This window comes from Rhinoraja longicauda, chromosome 34 (assembly GCF_053455715.1).
Source record: "Rhinoraja longicauda isolate Sanriku21f chromosome 34, sRhiLon1.1, whole genome shotgun sequence".
NCBI classification, from domain to species: Eukaryota; Metazoa; Chordata; class Chondrichthyes; order Rajiformes; family Arhynchobatidae; genus Rhinoraja; species Rhinoraja longicauda.
This window is the reverse complement of record NC_135986.1, coordinates 13,447,715-13,470,296: the sequence shown is the minus strand read 5'-3', so window position 1 is coordinate 13,470,296 and position 22,582 is coordinate 13,447,715. Positions and strand designations below refer to the sequence as shown.

The 22,582-nt window shown below is 44.7% G+C and overlaps 2 protein-coding genes across 4 annotated transcripts in view; one reads left to right on the top strand and one right to left on the bottom strand.

The window, feature by feature from the left end:
* LOC144609472 (histone H2B 1/2-like) overlaps nt 1-20,807 on the top strand; it is a 38,745-nt gene extending 17,938 nt beyond the window's left edge. Inside the window, exons 3-6 of one of the 3 annotated variants that reach the window (XM_078427952.1) lie at nt 2,603-2,774; nt 3,458-3,509; nt 13,473-13,640; nt 20,398-20,807. In XM_078427952.1, coding sequence (XP_078284078.1) covers nt 20,411-20,782 — 372 coding nt within the window. In that variant the 5' untranslated portion in view covers nt 2,603-2,774; nt 3,458-3,509; nt 13,473-13,640; nt 20,398-20,410 and the 3' untranslated portion in view covers nt 20,783-20,807. Of the gene's footprint in view, nt 1-2,602; nt 2,775-3,457; nt 3,510-13,472; nt 13,641-18,508; nt 18,634-20,397 lie in introns of those variants that run through there. The other 2 variants (XM_078427953.1, XM_078427954.1) reach the window with 2 other exon arrangements.
* A 1,181-nt stretch (nt 20,808-21,988) lies between these two features.
* On the bottom strand, nt 21,989-22,375 carry LOC144609649 (histone H2AX-like). Its single transcript, XM_078428150.1, has one exon. It carries the CDS (start codon nt 22,373-22,375, stop codon nt 21,989-21,991), a length of 387 nt encoding a protein of 128 aa, XP_078284276.1.
* Between the last annotated feature and the right edge of the window lie 207 nt (nt 22,376-22,582).

The following is a 22,582-nucleotide window of genomic DNA, read 5'->3' as shown; positions in this document are numbered from 1 at the left end:
CCTGCCATAACTACCTCCTCTGGCAGCTCGCACTATATACCCACCACCCGCTGTGTGGAAAATGTTGCCCCTCTGGTTCTGATTACTACTTTCCACTCTCAGCTTAAACCTATGTCCCCAGGTTCTTGATTCCCCTACTCTCGGGAATGTGCATTTACCCTGTCCATTCCCCTCATTATCTTATACATTTCTATACGATCATCCCTCAGTTTCCTGTGCTCTGTGGAATAAAGATCCTAGCCTACCTAACCTTTCCCAATAGCTCAGGCCTTCATGTCCTGGAAACATGCTCATAAATCCTCTGGGCACTCTTTCCAGCTTAATAACATTCCTCCTATTACAGGATAACCAAAATTGAACACAATTCCTCAAATGCATCCTCGCCAATGTTCTGCACAACTCATCACAGGCCCTCCATTCCCATTAAACATCCTCTATTCAGTCAGCTTGCTCCCTGTCGATCCCAAGCAATCTATCTTCCACAGCAGCCCACCATGCAGAGTGTGAGTCATACAGCGAGTGCCAGTTATCTGTCATTATGTACAAAGCAAGTGTGTCCCATTGGTACACACTTAGTACAGTCTGCACAGGGATTTCAGCCCCGGCAGAGCCTCCCCAGTTTTGGTTGTTCACAGTTCTATAAGCTTTGAGTTATAAGCAGGAGTACGATGGGCTGGGACTTTTCTCACTGTGGTTTAGGAGGTTGAGGGGTGAAACTACAGGACATTCCTCACGAAGAGTGCACTGGCCCTTTGGAATTATCCACCGTCAGTGTGGAGGCTCTGTCAACAGATGAAGTGAATCGAGGCTGGATGGGATTGTGAGCAGCGAGGAGGATGTGAAGAGAATTCAGCGGTAGGGAGATATAGACAGGATGACAGAGTGATCAATGGAATATCATTTGGAACAATGCAGAGATCCACTTTGATGGACAAGGCTGGCTGTTTATTATAAACTGGGAGAGTTCGGATACCTTGGATGCGATACCTTGTACACCGATCATTGAGAGGCAGCATGGAGGTGCAGCAAGTGAACAGGAAGGTGGATGGTATGTTGGCCTTTACTGCAGGAGGGTTGAGGGAGGTGCAGCGATACTTCACTGCAGGATTGTGGAGAATTGTGGATGGATGTCTGCACATTGGGGGAATTGAGGGAGACAGGGACGGTGCAGTTAAATGGTGCTGAGGTAGAAGATCAGCCGTGGTCTTGATGAATGACAGGGCCGGCTTGATGGGGCCTCATCCTGTTCTTGATCGTTTCCTGAGAACAACGTCCTCCGCCAATGGGGAATTCTACAATGAAACAGGAGGACAATAGACAATAGGTGTAGTAGGAGGCCATTCGGCCCTTCGAGCCAGTACCAACATTCAATGTGATCATGGCTCATCATTCACAATTAGTACCCCGTTCCTGCCCTCTCCCCAAACCCCCTGACTCCGCTATCTTTAAGAGCTCTATCCAGCTCTCTCTTGAAAGCATCCAGAGAATTCGCCTCCACTGCCTTCTGAGGCAGAGAATTCCACAGATTTACAACTCTCTGACTGAAAAAGTTTATCCTCATCTCCATTCTAAATGGTCTACCCCTTATTCTTAAACTGTGGCCCCAAGTTCTGGACTCCTCCAACATTGGGAACATGTTTCCTGCCTCTAATGTGTCCAATCCCTTAATAATCTTATCCATAATCTTATCCCCTCTCATCCTTCTAAATTCCAGCCTATACAAGCCGAGTCGCTCCAGTCTTTCAACATACGACAGTCCGGCCATTCCTGGGAATTAACCTACGCTGCACGCCCTCAATAGCAAGAATATCCTTCCTCAAATTTGGAGACCAAAACTGCACACAGTACTCCAGGTGTGGTACAACTTCAGAAGGACCTCTTTGCTCCTATACCCAACTCCTCTTGTTATGAAGGCCAACATTCCATTGGCTTTCTTCACTGCCTGCTGTACCTGCAATCTTCCTTTCAGTGACTGATGCACTAGGGCACCCAGATCTCGTTGTATGTCCCCTTTTCCTAATTTGACACCATTGAGATAATAATCTCCATTGCTATTCTTACCACCAATGTGGATAACCTCACATTTATCCACATTAAACTGCATCTGCCACGCATTTGCCCACTCACACAACCTGTCCAAGTCACCCTGCAAACTCATAGCATCTTCCTCACAGTTCACACTGCCACCCAGCTTTGTGTCATCTGCAAATTTGCTAATGTTACCTTTAATAGGAGAATTAGGAATAAATACAGAAGGTCAGGCAGCATCTCCGGGAAGAAATGGAGTTTCAGATCCAGGTCTCATCTCTGTTTCTCTCTCCAAAGACATAGTGGATTCCAGCTGGGTCTGTCATTATCTCAGATGTTCCTGCAGTTGCAGGTTTTTTTTAATTTTCATCTTTAAATTGGAGCCTGAAGTTAGGGACTGAACAATAGACAATAGATGCAGGAGTAGGCCATTTGGCCCTTTGAGCCAGTACCACCATTCAATGTGATTATGGCTGATTATTCACAATCGGTACCCATGGAAGTGGAATATCTGCACCAGTTGGGGTTTAGAAGAATGAGAAGTGATCTCAACGGCTTCTCTTGTTGTTTGCAGACTGATTTGGAGAGATGGAGATGTTGATTTGTATCTAACGAGCTGGTCCTTGCTGTCTGCCATTCCCATGAGGATCTGGGACCTGACTGGTGGAGTTTTGTGGACCTGACTGACCCTCCACTGTGGACATTGGGATCTTCTCTTCCTGCCTGCAGGGCAGTGAATACTGAGTGTTAGTGCCTTACTGCTCCGGCTTCCTACCTCAGTTTTAACATTCTTATCTTTGTGTTCAAATTCCTCTTTAATTTTTTTATTTTTTATTTTATTTAAATTTTAACAAAGCACATACATGTTACAACTCATAGTACCCAATGATACCTACATTATAAATTCAATTATACATGTATTGTTCTGTATTGTCTCCTCACCCACAACCCCCCTCCCCACCACCCCCCAGTTAGAAAAAAGAGGAAAGAGAGGAAGAAGAAAGAAAGAAAAAAAGAAAGAAAGAAGGAAACCTGGAGTCAAGAAGGAAACACTTCTGGCTAATTTCTTATTAATTTCTTATTAAGGGTATCAAAACAATCCTGAATTTATATATTTCCAATTCTTAGTCCTATTTTAAAATGAATGGGTTCCAAACTTTCAAAAAGAAATCATATCTAAACAGATTTCAGTAGCTTTTTCTAATGGGATACAACTACGCATTTCTGCATACCATCTTTCAATTCTTATTTCATTGTGATCTTTCCAAGTGACCGCTACACATTTTTTTGCTATTGCTATTTTGAGAAATCTTTCCTGATATTTATCTAAAATTAACCTTGGTAATATTCCTTTAATATCTCCCAATAAAAACAACCTTGAATCCAATGGTATGGTCTTATTCATCAATTGTTCCAAATTTTTTTTTAGGTCTTTCCAAAAAGGAGTTACCTTCGGACATGCCCATGTGGAGTGTAAAAAGGTACCCACATCTTGGTTGCATCTAAAACAAATTTCAGATAAGTTTGGTTTTAAATTGTTTAATTTTTTCGGAGTTAAATATAATTCATGTAAAAAATTATATTGTACTAAACTATATCTCACATTGATAGTATTTTTCATACTGTCTAAACACAATCTTTCCCAACTTGGTTCATCAATGTTAATATTCAGATCTGTTTCCCATCTTTGTCTTGATTTTTGAATTCCTATCTCTGGACTAGATTTTTGTAATAATTTATACATTGAAGATATAATTTTTTTAGTTCCCCTGCCCTGAATCAAGGATTCAATTCCTTTAATTTGAAATAGAAACATTGAATTACCTAACTTTTCCCTTAAAAAAGATTGTAATTGATAATAGAAAAAAAGACTATTCCCTGGAATTTGATATTTATTTCTCAATTGAGAAAATGTCAAAAAATGATTTCCTTCATAGCAATCTCCTATATGTTTAATACCCTTCTGTTCCCAGACTTGTAATATTTGATTATTCCAAGCAAACGGCAGTAATCTATTTTTTACTAATGGAGTTTTAGCTGTTAAAAAAAATCTTTTATCATTAGCTTTAACTGTTTTCAACAATGTATTTGTAATGGCAGTTTCTATACCATCTCGAAATCCCACTTCGATAGCCATTACTTCTCGGGGATGAAATGTAGTTATAGCTTACGCACACGTCGCACCCTGATATGACAAAACGAATCTTCCAAACTCCTTTTCTTCATTAATTGGTTTTATTAAAGTAGCACAAATCATAGAGTAATAAATCAGTTCCCGTACTTTATCAACTGTTTCTTCTTCAAACAATATCTAGAAATTCTTGCAGTTATTACCGTATGGTTCTTACAAATATAGATGATACAAGCGTATGGTACGAGCGCGTGGTAAAGAACTGTATGCTCACCATCCTCCGAGTCTAAACTGACCCACAACCTCTGTCGACACACACTAGCCTCCTCCCATCTAGACACTCCCAATTAAACATTAAGTCACACCCACAAGCAGGCAAAAAAAAGACATAAACTAGAAATATTGAAACATAGCCATAACACAATGACAATAACTGGACTAAGCATAAATGGCTCCTACATACCGGCCCCTAATTGTTCTGCGTATATAACAAAGCAATTACTAATAGATATCAAAGGAGCTATAAAAGCTTAATATTCATCCAATAACAAAACAATACGCATTACATATACATCAGCGTACAAATTTCTTTCGCAATTCTTCAATCTTCTCCTTCACCTTCCAGAAGCAGGCATATCTTGGTTATTGGTCTTACCAAAATATTGTCCTTAGTTTGAAGTCGTGCCGTACGCACAAAACCTTTAACGTCCGGCATAATCTCCAGTATCCTGCCCATCAACCAAGAACCTCGTGGTGCAGTAGAATCAACCACCAAAACGATATCACCTGGAATAAAATTTCTTCTCACTCTCAACCATCGTTGACATTCCTGAATTAAAGGTAAATATTCTCGTGTCCACCTTGACTTTCCACTTGTCAGGATCCGTTTCCAAACTACTCATAGCAGTCCGAATTTTCTTTCTCTTACGAGACCACTGCAAAAGCATTGTTCTTAATTTAAGAAACCAAGCCACCACAGTCTTCAATCTATTCCATGATGAAAAGTAAGTAATTAGATAGTTTGTGGAATCTAGCGGATCCTTACTAATGACGTTCACTACAATAACATATAACATATAACAACTACAGCATGGAAACAGGCCTGTCCGGCCCTACCAGTCCACGCCGACCATTCTCCCTGACCTAGTCTCATCTACCTGCACTCAGACCATAACCCTCCAATCCCCTCCTATCCATATACCTATCCAATTTACTCTTAAATAATAAAATCGAGCCAGCCTCCACCACTTCCACCGGAAGTCCATTCCATACAGCCACAACCCTCTGAGTAAAGAAATTCCCCCTCATGTTACCCCTAAACCTTTGTCCCTCAATTCTGAAGCTATGTCCCCTTGTTGGAATCTTCCCCACTCTCAAAGGGAAAAGCCTACCCACGTCAACTCTGTCCGTCCCTCTCAAAATTTAAAAAACCTCTATCAAGTCCCCCCTCAACCTTCTACGCTCCAAAGAATAAAGACCCAACCTGTTCAACCTCTCTCTGTAGCCTAAGTGCTGAAACCCAGGCAACATTCTAGTAAATCTCCTCTGTACCCTCTCCATTTTGTCGACATCCTTCCTATAATTTGGCGACCAGAACTGCACACCATACTCCAGATTCGGCCTCACCAATGCCCTGTACAATTTCAACATTACATCCCAACTTCTATACTCGATGCTCTGATTTATAAAGGCAAGCATACCAAACGCCTTCTTCACCACCCTATCCACATGAGATTCCACCTTCAGGGAACAATGCACAGTTATTCCCAGATCCCTCTGTTCCACTGCATTCCTCAATTCCCTACCATTTACCCTGTACGTCCTATTTTGATTTGTCCTACCAAAATGCAGCACCTCACACTTATCAGCATTAAACTCCATCTGCCATCTTTCAGCCCACCCTTCCAAAAGGCCCAAGTCTCTCTGTAGACTTTGAAAATCTACCTCACTATCAACTACTCCACCTATCTTAGTATCATCTGCATATTTACTAATCCAATTTGCCACACCATCATCCAGATCATTAATGTAAATGACAAACAACAGTGGACCCAACACAGATCCTTGGGGCACTCCACTAGACACTGGCCTCCAACCTGACATACAATTGTCAACCGTTACCCTCTGGTATCTCCCATTCAGCCATTGCTGAATCCATCTTGCAACCTCACTATTAATACCCAACGATTTAACCTTCTTAATCAATGTCTTGTTTGACCTCCGGATCATTGGTAAGGATTTCAGTTTCCAGCTTAAACTTTGGCCATTCACCGTCTGGTCTACAGAGAAACTCTGGCCCGCTGATCCATCTCTTATTACTTAAGAAGCGGTCCGCTGTTAATCCTCTAGACGCCTCATCCACAGGATTCTCCTTGGTATTAATAAACTTCCACTGTGATACCTTAGTAGCATCCCTTATTAAAGAGACCCTGTTTGCTACAAAGGTTAGGAAACGTTTGTTTTCATTATTAATGTACTTAAGCACTGTCATGCTATCAGTCCAAAATGTAGACTCCACCAGCTCAAGCTGTAGCTCCTTATGCAGTAATATGTCAATTCTAACGGCTAAAACTGTGGCTGCAAGCTCCATCCTGGGAATCGTCATTTGCTTCAATGGTGTCACTCTGGCCTTTCCCATTAAGAACGCAGTATGTACTTCACTGTCATCATTTTCCAACCTCAAATACGAAACAGTACCATAACCACTTTCACTCGCGTCAGAAAAGTGTTGCAGCTGTGCAAATCTGATTCGATCTCTGAACTCCGAGATCTTGTTGAGATCTTTTAACCACTCTGTCCATCGCTGAGATGATTTGCGTTATACTCTCATCCCATCCAAGTTTCTTCTTACAGAGATCCTGCAAAATTAACTTGGCTGGTAGTGTAAATGGTGCAAGAAATCCCAAAGGGTCGTAAACAGAACCAATCACAGACAGGATGCCCCGTCTTGTACATGGTCGATCCTGCATCGAGATTCTGAACTTGAACGCATCTGTTTCAACGCACCAGTGCAATCCCAGTGCTCTTTCCATGGGCAGATCGTCCTTATCCAAGTCCAACTCCTGAGTCTCCTTAGCTCTGTCCTCCGGTGGAATAGTTTCCAGTACAGCACGGCTGTTGCTGATCCATTTCGTTAGCCTGAACCCTCCCTTATTGCAAAGGGAAGTCAAGTGTTTGACAATTTGAATCCCTTCTTCTTCCGTCGTCATAGATTTTAAACAATCGTCCACATAGAAATTGCTCTTTAATGTGTTTGTCACATCTTCTGAAAAGTAAGCTTTATTATCCTCAGCGGTTTTCCTCAATGCGAAGTTTGCACAACTCGGCGATGGCACTGCTCCGAAGAGATGTACCTTCATCCTATATTCAACGAGATCTTGTTGTGCATCACCATCTGGCCACCATAGGAATCGCAAGTAGTCAACATGTTTTTCCGAGACCTTGACCTGATAAAACATTGCTTTGATATCTGCCATCAAGGCTACCGGCTCTTGTCTGAATTTGATGAGAACTCCGATGAGTGAGTTCGTTAAGTCTGGGCCTTGTAACAGCTGACCGTTAAGTATTTTACCCTTGAAAACCGCAGCACAGTCGAAGACCACTCTTAATGTTCCCTTCTTTGAATGATACACCCCATGATGTGGGATATACCAAAATTCTCCATCTATTCAGCTGGTCTCCCGGCACTCTTTCTGCATAACCATTATTAATCATTTCCGAGAGGAAAGATGAATATTCAACATGAAATTGAGTATTCTTACCAAACTTGCGTTTCAGATTGTGAATACGTTGTTCTGCAATGCATCGGTTATTCGGCAGACTAAGACCTTCTTGTTTAAAGGGTAGATCCAGGCAATAGTGACCTTCTATCATCGTTACTGAGCGACCCATAATTTCCAAAAATTTCACTTCTTCTCTGGACATTTCTTCTGATTCCTTGCCGGCTCTTTCATTGAAGTCGTGATTATATTGCTTAGTCAACAACTCCTCTAGGTTTACGATAGATATCCGGTTGACAGCAGCAGCAGTATAATTATTCCCTTTTCTGCCTTTATTATTCTTTCTCGGGGGGCCACAGATAACCCATCCGAGTATGGTTTTCACAGCAAACGGACCACCTTCCTGACTGGTAATAACCCTTCTAGGTTCCAATGCTTCAAAAGCATTCGTTCCGATAAGTAGGTCAATACTTGAGTTTATTTTGGGTAATTTTACATCCTTCAAGTAAGGCCACTTTTCCAAGTCCTCTTGCTTAGGTATGTTCGAATGAGAGACGGGTATAGTCTCTTGTGTAAACCCATCAGATATCTGTATAAAGGTGTCTTCCTCCAGACTAGCTATCTCCATGCTTGTGATATAATAACTATCGTAGTATTTCGGACCATTTATGGTGTTCAAGAGAAGCTTAACCTTTTCTCCTGTAATATCCAGTTTTCTCATCAAGCTTTCTGTGCATAAGGTAGCGGAACTTCCACTGTCCAAAAAGGCATATGTTTGCAACACTGTATTCCCTTCACTGCTTCTTACCTGTACTGGCAGGATGGTGAAAGTACAGGCTTCTACCCCGGCCCCAATATGTGCAGTTAACTGAGGGGGGGCAACAACGTCACTCGTGGCCGGCTTCTCCGTTTTTTCCACTTGCTCCGGCATCGCGTCCGTATTCCTCGGTTCGGTGTGAAACAATTCAGGATGATCTTGTTTACATATGTTACAAATTATCTTATTCCTGCAGTCCTTGACCATGTGCCCTTTCTTCAGACATCCATAGCAGATTCCTTTCTCCTTCAAGAAGTCAATCCTTTTTTTATAATCCCGTTTCTTGAATTTCCGATACCATCTTATAGTATGGCCAACTTCATTACATGAAAGGCAAAACCCTTGCGGTTTAACGGTAGATACCTCTTCTTTCACTCCGCCCTTCTTTTCTACAGGTATTACGGTGGCAGCAAAACTGGTTTCTTTAGGTCCTGGTCTTCCCTTGCCTTTAGTAAATGTAGAGCCTTTAACAGTTGCTGATTTAGGATCTTGAATATTCCCATAGCGTAGGTTTGACATTAACCGTACTTCTCTTTCCATGAAATTCACCAGGTCAGGAAGCATGGCCTCTCTATCGTCAACCTCCTGTATCAGGCCTGCTTTGTCTCTCCATTTCTCTCTGAGCCTATAGGGCAGTTTCAGGACGATAGCCTTCATATTACTAACAACGTTCATCTCTTCCATGTGGTGCCATTTCTCATGGAATCACAACAACTACTGAGAAACATTGCAAACTCATGCAACGCCTTCACATCCTCCGCCTTAATAACTGTCCAAGCAAAGGCCTTTTTCATGTATGCGTCAGCAATCTTCTGTTTGTCACCAAAATGCTCTCCAAGCAATCTTCTTGCCTTTCGATAGCCTGCATCCGCAGGCAAATATCGGCAACTCCTAACAAGCTTCTTCGCATATCCACTCGTGTATTGCTCCAGAAATCGCAGACGATCTCTGAAACTCGTGGTTTTCATTTCCACTCCTTCTTCGAACGCCGCTATGAAAGTCTCATATTGTAAGGGATCACCATCATAATCAGGAATTTCCATTGGGGGTAAGGTAGCAGAAAGATTTTGTTGGACCATGAGCTCGCTGAGTCTCGTTTGGTTCCTTACTAATTCGTAGAACTCATTTTGAGGTCCCTGGCTTGGTTCAGGGCGATCCTGGTAAACTCTGTCATGAGCCCCATAGTCAGTTGTCTGTCTCTGTCTGGGTGAAGGTAGCTGACGAGTATTGGGTCGGCTCATCCCGAGCCGTAACAGGCATCCCAAAGGTAGGTTGCTTCGGTCTAGCACCCGGTTGCTTTGTTAAAGTTTTGTCGACCCTCCACTTACTCAGTGCCAGTTCAGCGTCACGAGACCAGGCTGGCCCTGGCTGTGGGTTGGCCTCAGCCTTTGGTTCCAACTTAGTAGCTCCTTCTTGGATTAAGGAACCCTTCTTCTGGGAAACTCTCGAGCTGGCTTTAGACCTTCGGCCTTCCAGTACGTCCTTCCTTGCCTCTGCAGCTGCCAGCTTTGTGGCTATTTCCAGCCATTCCTTCTCTCTCTTCAGCTGTTCTGCTTGTCTTTCGGTCTCTCTCTTCATCTGTTATTCTTGTCTCTTCAGCTGTTCTTCTTGTCTCCCAGCCTCTCTCTTCAGCTGCTCTTCTTGTACCTCAATCTCATATTTTTTCTCTAAGGCGGCCGCTTCTAGCGAGAGAGCAGCCATCTCAGCTTCAGCTTCAATTTGAGCGGAGACCCTTATAGCTGAACTGGCTACAGAACTGGATTTATGTCTACATCTTCGCGTTGAGACGTTTGAGACACTATCCTGAGGTATAATCTCTTCTTCCACCTCTACACCTTGTTGCAGCGCACCTTCCACTGTAGAGTGTGATGTTCGAGCCATGGCTTCAGACATCCATTTCTCCACGTCAGTCACGAAACCATCAAAAATCTTTTCCTTCTCTTGGAACCACTGAGTGTGCCATTCGAGTTGTTCTTCTGGTAATTGCAAACACAATATCGAGTGTTGTTTTTCTCCAACCTCTTGGCGAAGGTTAAGCAGGTGATCCATATTAGATCGTACAGTGTTCGCATTCCCATCTGATCCCATCAGTTCCTTCTGACATTCAATCGATTTGATGACCTTCCTCCACAGCTTGTCTCTCTCCTTCTGGCATTTTTCCAGACAGGCCGCCAGACCCTTTTCCGACAGTTGAATGTCTCTTTTTTCATATCTTCTTGCCTTTTGCTCCACATTTCCCTCCGGTGGCAATTCTTTGTACTTACCTGACGGAAGATCCATGATAATTGGTGCTTATCACTATGTTCCAGCAACACCAGAAGAATTCAAAACAGAATGAGCATTTTTGCAAAACACCTCATTAATTTCAAGGCTGAAAGTCTTCGGCAAGCACCTATGGTAAACAATTGCTGGCTGAGCACTTTACATTTCAGAAGTTCATGACATCATTAATTTCAAGGTCACGCTCAGCGAGTTGGGCTTCCTTATCTTGTCGTAGCAAAACAAGCTTCTTGTATCAAATAGAACTTCTGCAGAAATTTCCCACAGGCTTTTAAGTTTTTTTTTTTTTTTTAAACTTCTTAACTTCAAATTACGACTAAACAGTTGTCTACTCACGGCACCCGGTCAATAAAGTCTTCAACCTTCCGATGATCCAGGTGTAGACCGTGTCAATTTGCCTTCGACCGGCAGGTTCTTTGTTCCAGGATTTCAGCTCCAATCTCTGGCAGAGATTCAGCTTCCTCTTCAATTCCACTGTAGAATTGGATTTTGCTTGTGGAACAAGTCTTTCTTAAATTCCTTTTACTTTAGTCCATTCAGAGCAAGTTCTGTACTCTAATCCTTCAGAGCAAGTTCTTTACTCTAATGTAATGGCAGTTTCTATACCATCTCGAAATCCCACTTCGACAGCCATTACTGCACACGTCGCACCCTGATATGACAAAATGAATCTTCCAAACTCCTTTTCTTCATTAATTGGTTTTATTAAAGTAGCACAAATCATAGAGTAATAAATCAGTTCCCGTACTTTATCAACTGTTTCTTCTTCAAACAATATCTAGAAATTCTTGCAGTTATTACCGTATGGTTCTTACAAATATAGATGATACAAGCGTATGGTACGAGCGCGTGGTAAAGAACTGTATGCTCACCATCCTCCGAGTCTAAACTGACCCACAACCTCTGTCGACACACACTAGCCTCCTCCCATCTAGACACTCCCAATTACGCATTAAGTCACACCCACAAGCAGGCAAAAAAAAGACATAAACTAGAAATATTAAAACATAGCCATAACACAATGACAATAACTGGACTAAGCATAAATGGCTCCTACAATATTAATTAACTGTTTTAGCAAAGGTGACTCTTTATCCTTAACTAATAGCTTCGCTTCCCATTGATAGATAAATTCTTCTGGGCATAGTTATTTTATTTTATCCATTTCAATTTTAACCCATGATGTTTTTCTACCCTCTTGATAATAGGATGAAATAAAACTCATTTGTGCTGCCAGATAGTAATTTTTAAAATTTGGTAATTGCAATCCACCTAATTCAAATTTCCATGTTAATTTTTCCATAGACACTCTTGGCATTTTACCTTTCCAAAGAAAATTTCTCACTATTTTATTCAATTCTTGAAAAAATTTATTTTGTAAAAGTATAGGCAGTGTTTGAAATAAATACTGTATCCTCGGAAAAAATATTCATCTTAATACAGTTCACTCTCCCTAGCAATGTAATTGGAAGATTCATCCATTTCTTCAGGTCCTCATCTATTTTTTTAATTAGTGGTTTATAATTTAGTTTATACAGATTATTTAACTTATTATCTACTTTAACCCCTAGGTACTTAATGCCTTCTTTTTGCCATTTAAACTGACTTTCTCTTTTACATTGATCATAATTGCCCAGTCCGGCCATTCCGGGAATTAACCTACGCTGCACGCCCTCAATAGCAAGAATATCCTTCCTCAAATTTGGAGACCAAAACTGCACACAGTACTCCAGGTGTGGTCTAACTAGGGCCCTGTACAACTGCAGAAGGACCTCTTTGCTCCTATACCCAACTCCTCTTGTTATGAACGCCAACATTCCATTGGCTTTCTTCACTGCCTGCTGTACCTGCAATCTTCCTTTCAGTGACTGATGCACTAGGACACCCAGATCTCGTTGTATGTCCCCTTTTCCTAATTTGACACCATTCAGATAATAATCTCCATTGCAATTCTTACCACCAAAGTGGATAACCCCACATTTATCCACATTAAACTGCATCTGCCACGCATTTGCCCACTCACACAACCTGTCCAAGTCACCCTGCAATCTCATAGCATCTTCCTCACAGTTCACACTGCCACCCAGCTTTGTGTCATCTGCAAATTTGCTAATGTTACCTTTAATAGGAGAATTAGGAATAAATACAGAAGGTCAGGCAGCATCTCCGGGGAGAGATGGAGTTTCAGATCCAGGTCTCATCTCTGTTTCTCTCTCCAAAGACAGAGTGGATTCCAGCTGGATCTGTCATTATCTCAGATGTTACTGCAGATGCAGGGTTTTTTTATTTTCATCTTTAAATTGGAGCCTGAAGTTAGGGACTGAACAATAGACAATAAGTGCAGGAGTAGGCCATTTGGCCCTTTGAGCCACTACCACCATTCAATGTGATCATGGCTGATCATTCACAATCAGTACCCACGGATGTGGAATCTCTGCACCAGTTGGGGTTTAGAAGAATGAGAAGTGATCTCAACGGCTTCTCTTGTTGTTTGCAGACTGATTTGGAGAGATGGAGATGATGTTGATTTGTATCTAACGAGCTGGTCCTTGCTGTCTGCCATTCCCATGAGGATCTGGACCTGACTGGTGGAGTTTTGTGAACCTGACTGACCCTCCACTGTGGACATTGGGATCTTCTCTTCCTGCCTGCAGGGCAGTGAATAGTGAGTGTTAGTGCCTTACTGCTCCGGCCTCCTACCTCAGTTTTAACATTCTCATCTTTGTGTTCAAATTCCTCTTTAGACCTCACCCCCCTCACTCTCTCTGTCACCTCCTCCAGTTCTATGACTCTCTGACATCTCTGCTCTCCTCCATCAGTGGCCCTTTACACATCCTCACATCCCTTCACTCCACCAGTCCTGCTTCGAATACAGCTGTTCATTTCCAACCTCATCTCCATCCTCTGCTGCAGACGCAGACCCCGCATCAGTGCTGAATATACCCACTCTCTCCCGGGTTCCCCTCTTTTATACGCTAACAAATGCTCTGGGATTGTCCTTCCAGTGTTGGGAGTGGCTGGTGCATTTTGGGTGAGTGTGGTCTTTACTGGACTTCACAGTGTGATGCAGGTGGTGTTCATGTCTTTATCTGTCCAACAAAGGTTAGTGCTCGGAATCTGTGGCCTCACAGATTTGCTGGAGTCTGTGTTCTTACATTACAGTAAAGTACTGTGTGCTTTGCAATGCAGTGCCAGCTGTTATAATGGTTTGTACCATAACAGTGTAGTCCATCTATTGTAGAGGTCTGGACCCTTTCAGTGCATTGCCAGGCGTTGTGATGGTCTGTGACTTTGCAGTGCAGTGTCGGCTGTTGTGAAGGTTTGCGCCCTTCCAGTACAGTACTGGCCGTTGTAAAGGTTTGTGCCCTTAGAGCACAGTGCTGTTGATGTTTCTAGGTCGATTACAATGATTTAATTGAAAGATACCACATGGAAACGGGCGCTCTGTCCAACCACACACAGCTATCATCAATCTTCACAATATTTTTCTATTGCAACACCTTCTCATCCACTCGCTGCACACAATCTAAGGGACAATTTACAGAGGCCAATAACAACCAACAAACGAGCATGTTTTTGTGACGAGGGAGGAGGCCGGGGCACCCGGAGGAAACCCACGCCATCACAGAGGGAACATGCCAACTTGACACAGAACAGACAGCAGCTGAGGGCGGGATCTATCTTGTGTCACTGGCGCCACTGTGCTGCCCATCCCTTGCAGGCCATCAGTATTGTGTTGTGTTCAATCTCTGCCTTTGTATTGAAGAGCTGGGTGTTGTACTGGTCTGTGCCTCACTGGCCAGTGTTGTGCTCTGGCAGCTCAGTGTGCTTGGAATACAGTGCCAGTGTTTGTGCCGAGTGAATCCTTGTTGCACAAACTGACCACAAATCCCTGCACAACAGTAATACTTACTTATTTCTAAACCTTAACCCTCTTGCAGTAAATGCCAATGCGCCATTTCCCTCTCACACCACTTGCTGCTCCTGCCCTGTGTAATGAGTACACAAGAATACCTTGTTCCCTCTACTTTGCCCTCAGCCAAGGTGCAACCTTATACTCTGCCCTCTCCTCCAGGTGATTAATATAGACAGTTAATAAGTGAAGGCACAGTCCTACACAAATGGGTTTGCTAATGTTAAATTAAATTATATAATATGATTGCCACTTGTTATAACATGTGACATGTACTGCCACTTTCAGGATATATGTGCCCCATGATCTCATGGACTCTCCCTGAGGCCTGACCATTTACTTGGTACGTTTCACCCTATTACACCTTCCAAAATGCATCACATCAGAGGTGTTAGGATTAAATTCCATCTGCTATTCCTCTGTCTGACCTTCCATCTGATCTATATTCTGTTGTTGCCTCTGATAATCCTCCTCACTCTCTACAAAACCGCACATTCTTATATAATCCGTAAACGTACAAATTACACCTGCATTCCCGTCCAATTCTTTACATCATAAACATCAAGGGTCCCAACACCAGTCCCTGTTAGCTGTCTCTCTGTCTAGTGCATGATGGGACATTTCATTCCCTTGTTCCATGACCTGGGCTGGGCCTGTGGATGAGTGGCCTCACTCTGTATCACGCAGTCTCTGATCTCTTCCGTCACCATCTCTCTATCTGACCCCAGGTTCAACCTTCGGTCTTTGTACCTGAGTCTCTGACTGGGACAGATGAAACCCGTATTAAATCCAGAACACATGTGCGTTCATTGGAACAGAATAAGGCCATTCAGCCCATCAAGTCCACTCTGCATGACTGAATCATGACTGATCTGTCTTTTCCTCTCAATAGTCGTTTAGCAATATTCGTTTATTTGTCACATACACATAAATGTGTAGTGAAATGAAAAATTACCTGCAGTTCAACAATAAGACCAATAAGAATAATCAATAAAAATACAATAACACATACAATCATAAACTAACACCAAACAAAAGAAACATCCATCACAGTGAGTCTCCTCCAGTCCCTCCTCACTGTGATGGAAGGCCACAATGTCTTTTTCTCTTCCCCTGCCGTCTTCTCCCGCGGTCAATAGACAATAGACAATAGACAATAGGTGCAGGAGTAGGCCATTCAGCCCTTCGAGCCAGCACCGCCATTCAATGCGATCATGGCTGATCACTATCAATCAGTACCCCGTTCCTGCCTTCTCCCCATACCCCCTCACTCCGCTATCCTTAAGAGCTCTATCCAGCTCTCTCTTGAAAGCATCCAACGAACTGGCCTCCACTGCCCTCTGAGGCAGAGAATTCCACACCTTCACCACCCTCTGACTGAAAAAGTTCTTCCTCATCTCCGTTCTAAATGGCCTACCCCTTATTCTCAAACTGTGGCCCCTTGTTCTGGACTCCCCCAACATTGGGAACATGTTATCTGCCTCTAATGTGTCCAATCCCCTAATTATCTTATATGTTTCAATAAGATCCCCCCTCATCCTTCTAAATTCCAGTTTATACAAGCCCAATCGCTCCAGCCTTTCAACATACGACAGTCCCGCCATTCCGGGAATTAATCTAGTGAACCTACGCTGCACGCCCTCCATAGCAAGAATATCCTTCCTCAAATTTGGAGACCAAAACTGCACACAGTACTCCAGGTGCGGTCTCACCAGGGCCCGGTACAACTGTAGAAGGACCTCTTTGCTCCTATACTCAACTCCTCTTGTTACGAAGGCCAACATTCCATTGGCTTTCTTCACTGCCTGCTGAACCTGCATGCTTCCTTTCATTGACTGATGCACTAGGACACCCAGATCTCGTTGAACTCCCCCTCCTCCTAACTTGACACCATTCAGATAATAATCTGCCTTTCTATTCTTACTTCCAAAGTGAATAACCTCACACTTATCTACATTAAACTGCATCTGCCATGTATCCGCCCACTCACACAACCTGTCCAGGTCACCCTGCAGCCTTATTGCATCTTCCTCACAATTCACACTACCCCCCAACTTAGTATCATCTGCAAATTTGCTAATGGTACTTTTAATCCCTTCGTCTAAGTCATTAATGTATATCGTAAATAGCTGGGGTCCCAGCACCGAACCTTGCGGTACCCCACTGGTCACTGCCTGCCATTCCGAAAGGGACCCATTTATCCCCACTCTTTGCTTTCTGTCTGTTAACCAATTTTCTATCCATGTCAGTACCCTACCCCCAATACCATGTGCCCTAATTTTGCCCACTAATCTCCTATGTGGGACCTTGTCGAAGGCTTTCTGAAAGTCGAGGTACACCACATCCACTGACTCTCCCTTGTCAATTTTCCTAGTTACATCCTCAAAAAATTCCAGTAGATTTGTCAAGCATGATTTCCCCTTCGTAAATCCATGCTGACTCGGAACGATCCCGTTACTGCTATCCAAATGCTCAGCAATTTCGTCTTTTATAATTGACTCCAGCATTTTCCCCACCACTGATGTCAGACTAACTGGTCTATAATTACCCGTTTTCTCTCTCCCTCCTTTCTTAAAAAGTGGGATAACATTTGCTATTCTCCAATCCACAGGAACTGATCCTGAATCTATAGAACATTGAAAAATGATCTCCAATGCTTCCACTATTTCTAGAGCCACCTCCTTAAGTACTCTGGGATGCAGACCATCAGGCCCTGGGGATTTATCAGCCTTCAGTCCCATCAGTCTACCCAAAACCATTTCCTGCCTAACGTGGATTTCCTTCAGTTCCTCCATCACCCTAGGTTCTCCAGCCCCTAGAACATTTGGGAGATTGTGTGTATCTTCCTCAGTGAAGACAGATCCAAAGTAACGGTTTAACTCGTCTGCCATTTCTTTGTTCCCCATAATAAATTCCCCTGCTTCTGTCTTCAAGGGACCCACATTTGCCTTGACTATTTTTTTCCTCTTCACGTACCTAAAAAAACTTTTGCTATCCTCCTTTATATTATTGGCTAGTTTACCCTCGTACCTCATCTTTTCTCCTCGTATTGCCTTTTTAGTTAACTTTTGTTGCTCTTTAAAAGAGTCCCAATCCTCTGTCTTCCCACTCTTCTTTGCTATGTTATACTTCCTCTCCTTAATTTTTATGCTGTCCCTGACTTCCCTTGTCAGCCACAGGTGTCTCTTACTCCCCTTAGAGTCTTTCCACCTCTTTGGAATAAATTGATCCTGCAACCTCTGCATTATTCCCAGGAATACCTGCCATTGCTGTTCTACCGTCTTCCCTGCTAGGGCCTCCTTCCAATCAATTTTGGCCAGCTCCCGCCTCATGCCTCTGTAATCCCCTTTGCTATACTGTAATACCGACACTTCCGATTTTCCCTTCTGCCTTTCCATTTGCAGAGTAAAACTTATCATGTTGGAGTTATCAGGCTGTTGGAGTTGCCACGTCGGGGCGGTCGGGGCTCCCGACATTGAAGTCCCCGCCAGGCGAAGAAAATCCCGCGGCCTATCCCAGGCCGCGCCGGGCAGAGACGGTCCGCGGCGGACCGACCCAAGCCCCCTGATTCGGGGCAGGCGAAGTCGCTGCCGCACCCGCTGCCGGAGTCCCGATGTCGGCCCCCACCCAGGGGCCTGCGGGCTTCCGACGTCCAGGCGGCCCACGCCTCCAGAGACGTCCGGTGCCTCCAGAGACGAGTCGCAGCCGCTCCCGCAGCATTCGAAGGCAGCCAGCGCCGCAGGTGGTGAGTCCGGGCCGCGGGCTCTGTGAACCAGAGCACGGGTGGTCCCAGCCGGAGGCCGCCAGCTCCGGGTGCATGGCCGGTGGTAGGCCGCAGCGGGAACGGAGACATGACACAGAAACAAAGGTCGGGTCTCAGCTCGGGAGAGACAATGTTACAGTTCCCATCCACCCCCACCCCCCCCCTACATAACACACAACCGCAAACATTACATCATATTTAAACTACAATTCAGACAAAAACAACAAAAAACACAAAAGACAAACGGACTGCAGGCAAGCCGCAGCTGCGAGGGCAGCGCTGGCTTCTCAGTCCCATTCTCCTTCCTTCTCAGCCCCATTCTCCTTCCTTTACCCCAAAACCCCTGACACCCAAACAAATCTAGAATCTGTCAATCTCCACCTTAAAAATATCCATTGACTTGACCTCCACAAGTGGAGGCATGCATTCCAGATTCACTCTCCTCTGACAAAATAAATTCCTTCTCATTCCCTTTCTTAAAGTAGTGTAAGAAAATAACTGCAGATGCTGGTACAAATTCACAAAATGCTGGAGTAACTCAGCAGGTCAGGAAGCATCTCGGGAGAGAAGGAATGGGTGACGTTTCGGGTCGAGACCCTTCTTCAGACGGATGTCAGGGGGGCGGGACAAAGGAAGGATATAGGTGGAGACAGGAAGTTAGAGGGAGAACTGGGAAGGGGGAGGGGAAGAGACCAACAGAGGAACTAACTAAAGTTGGAGAAGTCAATGTTCATACCGCTGGGATGCAAGCTGCCCAAGCGAAATATGAGGTGCTGTTCCTCCAATTTCCGGTAGGTCTCACTATGGCACTGGAGGAGGCCCATGACAGAAAGGTCAGACTGGGAGTGGGATGGGGAGTTGAAGTGCTCGGCCACCGGGAGATAAGGTTGGTTAAGGCGGACTGAGTGAAGGTGTTGAGCGAAACGATCGCCGAGCCTGCGTATGGTTTCGCCGATGTAAAGAAGTTGACATCTAGAGCAGGGGATACCATAGATGAGGTTGGAGGAGGTGCTGGTGAACCTTTCTTAAAGTACGTCCTTTTATTCTGAGGCTATGATATCTTGTCCAAGTCCACGTTCACTCTATCCAGACCTTTCACTATTCTGTAAGTTTCAATGAGGTCCCCCATCCCCCCATCCTTCCACTCACATGGTAGATATCCCTCCAAACCTGTCCTATCCATGTACCTGTCTAATTATTTCTTAAACGTTGGGATAGTCCCAGCCTCATCTACCTCATCTGACAGCTTGTTCCATCCATCCACCACCCTTTGTGTGAAAACGTTACCCCTCAGATTCCTATTAAATCTTCTCCCCTTCACCTTGAACATACGACCTCCATGAGAATTGTATGTGTGGTGACGGCTGTCCTTTTGTGGAACTGAGACCGTGACTGTGAATCCGGCAGTTTGTCGAGGAACTGGCCTGTGGGAAAAGCCCATCTGCCGTCCTTCCCCAGCCTGGCCCCTGCGTGTCCAAGGAGAGAAGCGATGATTCTCAGCAGCGGCTCCGCCCAACTCCGCCTCCCCCGCCCTGTCAGTGTCACCAGACACGGGGCTGTGGGCGCGCTCTGTGATTGGTGGCAGCGAGGCGCTGTGATTGGTCGTTTCAGTGGTCCAATCAAACAGTTGAATCAAACTGACCAATGACAGTGCTCGCCTTCCCCATTCCCTCATTAGCATAGGGCGGTGGGGCAGCCTATTTAAACCGCGCTCAGAGCTTGTGCTATACATTCGTGTGTCTGTAGCCGAGAGAAAAAAATGCCTGACCCACCGAAAGCGGCCAAGAAGGGCGCCAAGAAAGCCGTGTCCAAACCTGCAGGCAAGGCGGGCAAGAAACGCAGGAAGTCGAGGAAGGAAAGTTACTCCATCTACATCTACAAAGTGATGAAGCAGGTTCACCCCGACACCGGCATCTCCTCCAAGGCCATGAGCATCATGAACTCGTTCGTCAACGATATTTTCGAGCGCATCGCGGGCGAGGCTTCCCGCCTGGCTCATTACAACAAGCGGGCGACTATCAGCTCCCGGGAGATCCAGACAGCTGTGCGCCTGCTGCTGCCCGGGGAGCTGGCCAAGCACGCCGTGTCGGAAGGGACAAAGGCGGTGACCAAGTACACCAGTTCCAAGTAAAGATCCTCCGTGCTGACAAACCGAAAACCCAACGGCTCTTTTAAGAGCCACCCACAATCTCATTGAAAGAGTTGTACTATTTCGGCATCGAATTGGTGCAAAATTGTATGGGGGCTTTTGTTTAGTCCGCTACACTATTGAAAATTATGTTTATGTTGATCGACCTACGGCCAAATAGTTTTAAGAATAAGGGGTTAGCTCATTTAGGACGGAGATGAGGAAAAACTGTCGCCCAGAGTCGTGGATCTGAAATTCTCTGCCACAGAAAACAGTGGAGGCCAATTAAAAAAAATGGATGTTTTCAAGAGAGTTAGATTTAGCTCTTGGGGGTGAGGGAAAAGCCAGATCAGGGTACTATTTTTGGATGATCATGTTGACTGGCGGTGTTGGGTCGAATGGCTTCCTCCAGCACCTATTTTCTGTGTTTAAGTTTCCAAAATCCCGCTTTTACTGAGATCAGGACAGATTCACAGAGTCACTTTTGACGCCGTAGTCTCGCGTCCGTCCGCAGTGATCAATGACCTACCATTACTTAATACTGTTTCCACAGTCTGAAGCTGGGTCTCGACCCGAAACTTCACCATTCCTTCTCCAGGATGCTGCCTGACCTCAGTTACTCCAGCATTTTGTGATACCACTGTTTACACAGAAACGCGACCGCTGTTATGTTCAGTGAAACGCATTTGTTAATGTAAATGCGAGATTAAATTCGCAGAATCTCTCATGTCGGAGAATTATTTCACACTCCGTTTCTAGTGTAAATGGACCGGGAACAAGTGACGGGCGAAATGATGAATCCGAGATCTGAGATTATAATATATTTCATTTTGGAGATTTTTATTGAATAAAAAATGTTGGCGGACTTTTCAAACTTCAGCTTAAATTGGGGATTGACCGTTGGTTTCGGCGCTTCTCTTGTTGCCGCCTGTTCATTGGTGCACGAAGCCACTAAGAGGGCGGGGGAGGGGGGGTTCTGGTTAAACAAGTCTGATGAGAAAATAAGAGAAAAGGATTCGGGTTTGAGAAGGAGCTCTTGGTGCGCGGATATAGTCGTTACTGCGGGATTTAGACCAAGACGGGCAGGCGGAGATTCGTCTGTGGTCGATACTCAGAACGGTTGTTGTGAAGCGGTACTCGGCTCTTAGACAGACACTGTGGGTGGCTCTGGAAAGAGCCTTTGGATCGTTACATTAATGTTTCGCCAAATTACTTGGTCTTGGTGGCCGCGCTGGTTTGTTTGGGCAACAACACGGCCTGGATATTGGGCAGCACCCTGCCCTGAGCGATGGTCACCCTTCCCAGCAGCTTGTTGAGCTCCTCGTCGTTGCGGACGGCCAGCTGTAGATGTCTGGGAATGATGCGGGACTTCTTGTTGTCCCGGGCCGCGTTACCAGCCAGTTCCAGGATTTCAGCCGTCAGATACTCGAGCACAGCAGCCATGTATACCGGGGCTCCAGCACCCACCCGCTCAGCATAGTGACCCTTTATCAGAAGCCTGTGAACACGGCCCACCGGGAACTGCAGCCCGGCCCGGGACGAGCGAGATTTGGGCTTGGTCCGAGCTTTACCACCTGTTTTCCCTCGCCCAGACATTTCGACTAATTACTGCACAGTCTTGGGAAATTGGGACCGGCAAGAAAATGAAGTGTTCATGGAGGAGCCTTTTGGGACCAGTGACCACTATTCGATCAGATTTACGATAGTTATGGACTGAAAGGGCTCACAAGTAAAAAAGCTAAATTGGGGCAAAGGCCAAATTTGAGGGTATGAGAGAAGGTCTCACTCAAGTTGTCTGGAGGG

What these genes read in the sequence shown, in the direction of transcription:
- LOC144609649 (XM_078428150.1), bottom strand. Translation starts at nt 22,375, where the DNA reads ATGTCTGGGCGAGGGAAAACAGGTGGTAAAGCTCGGACCAAGCCCAAA.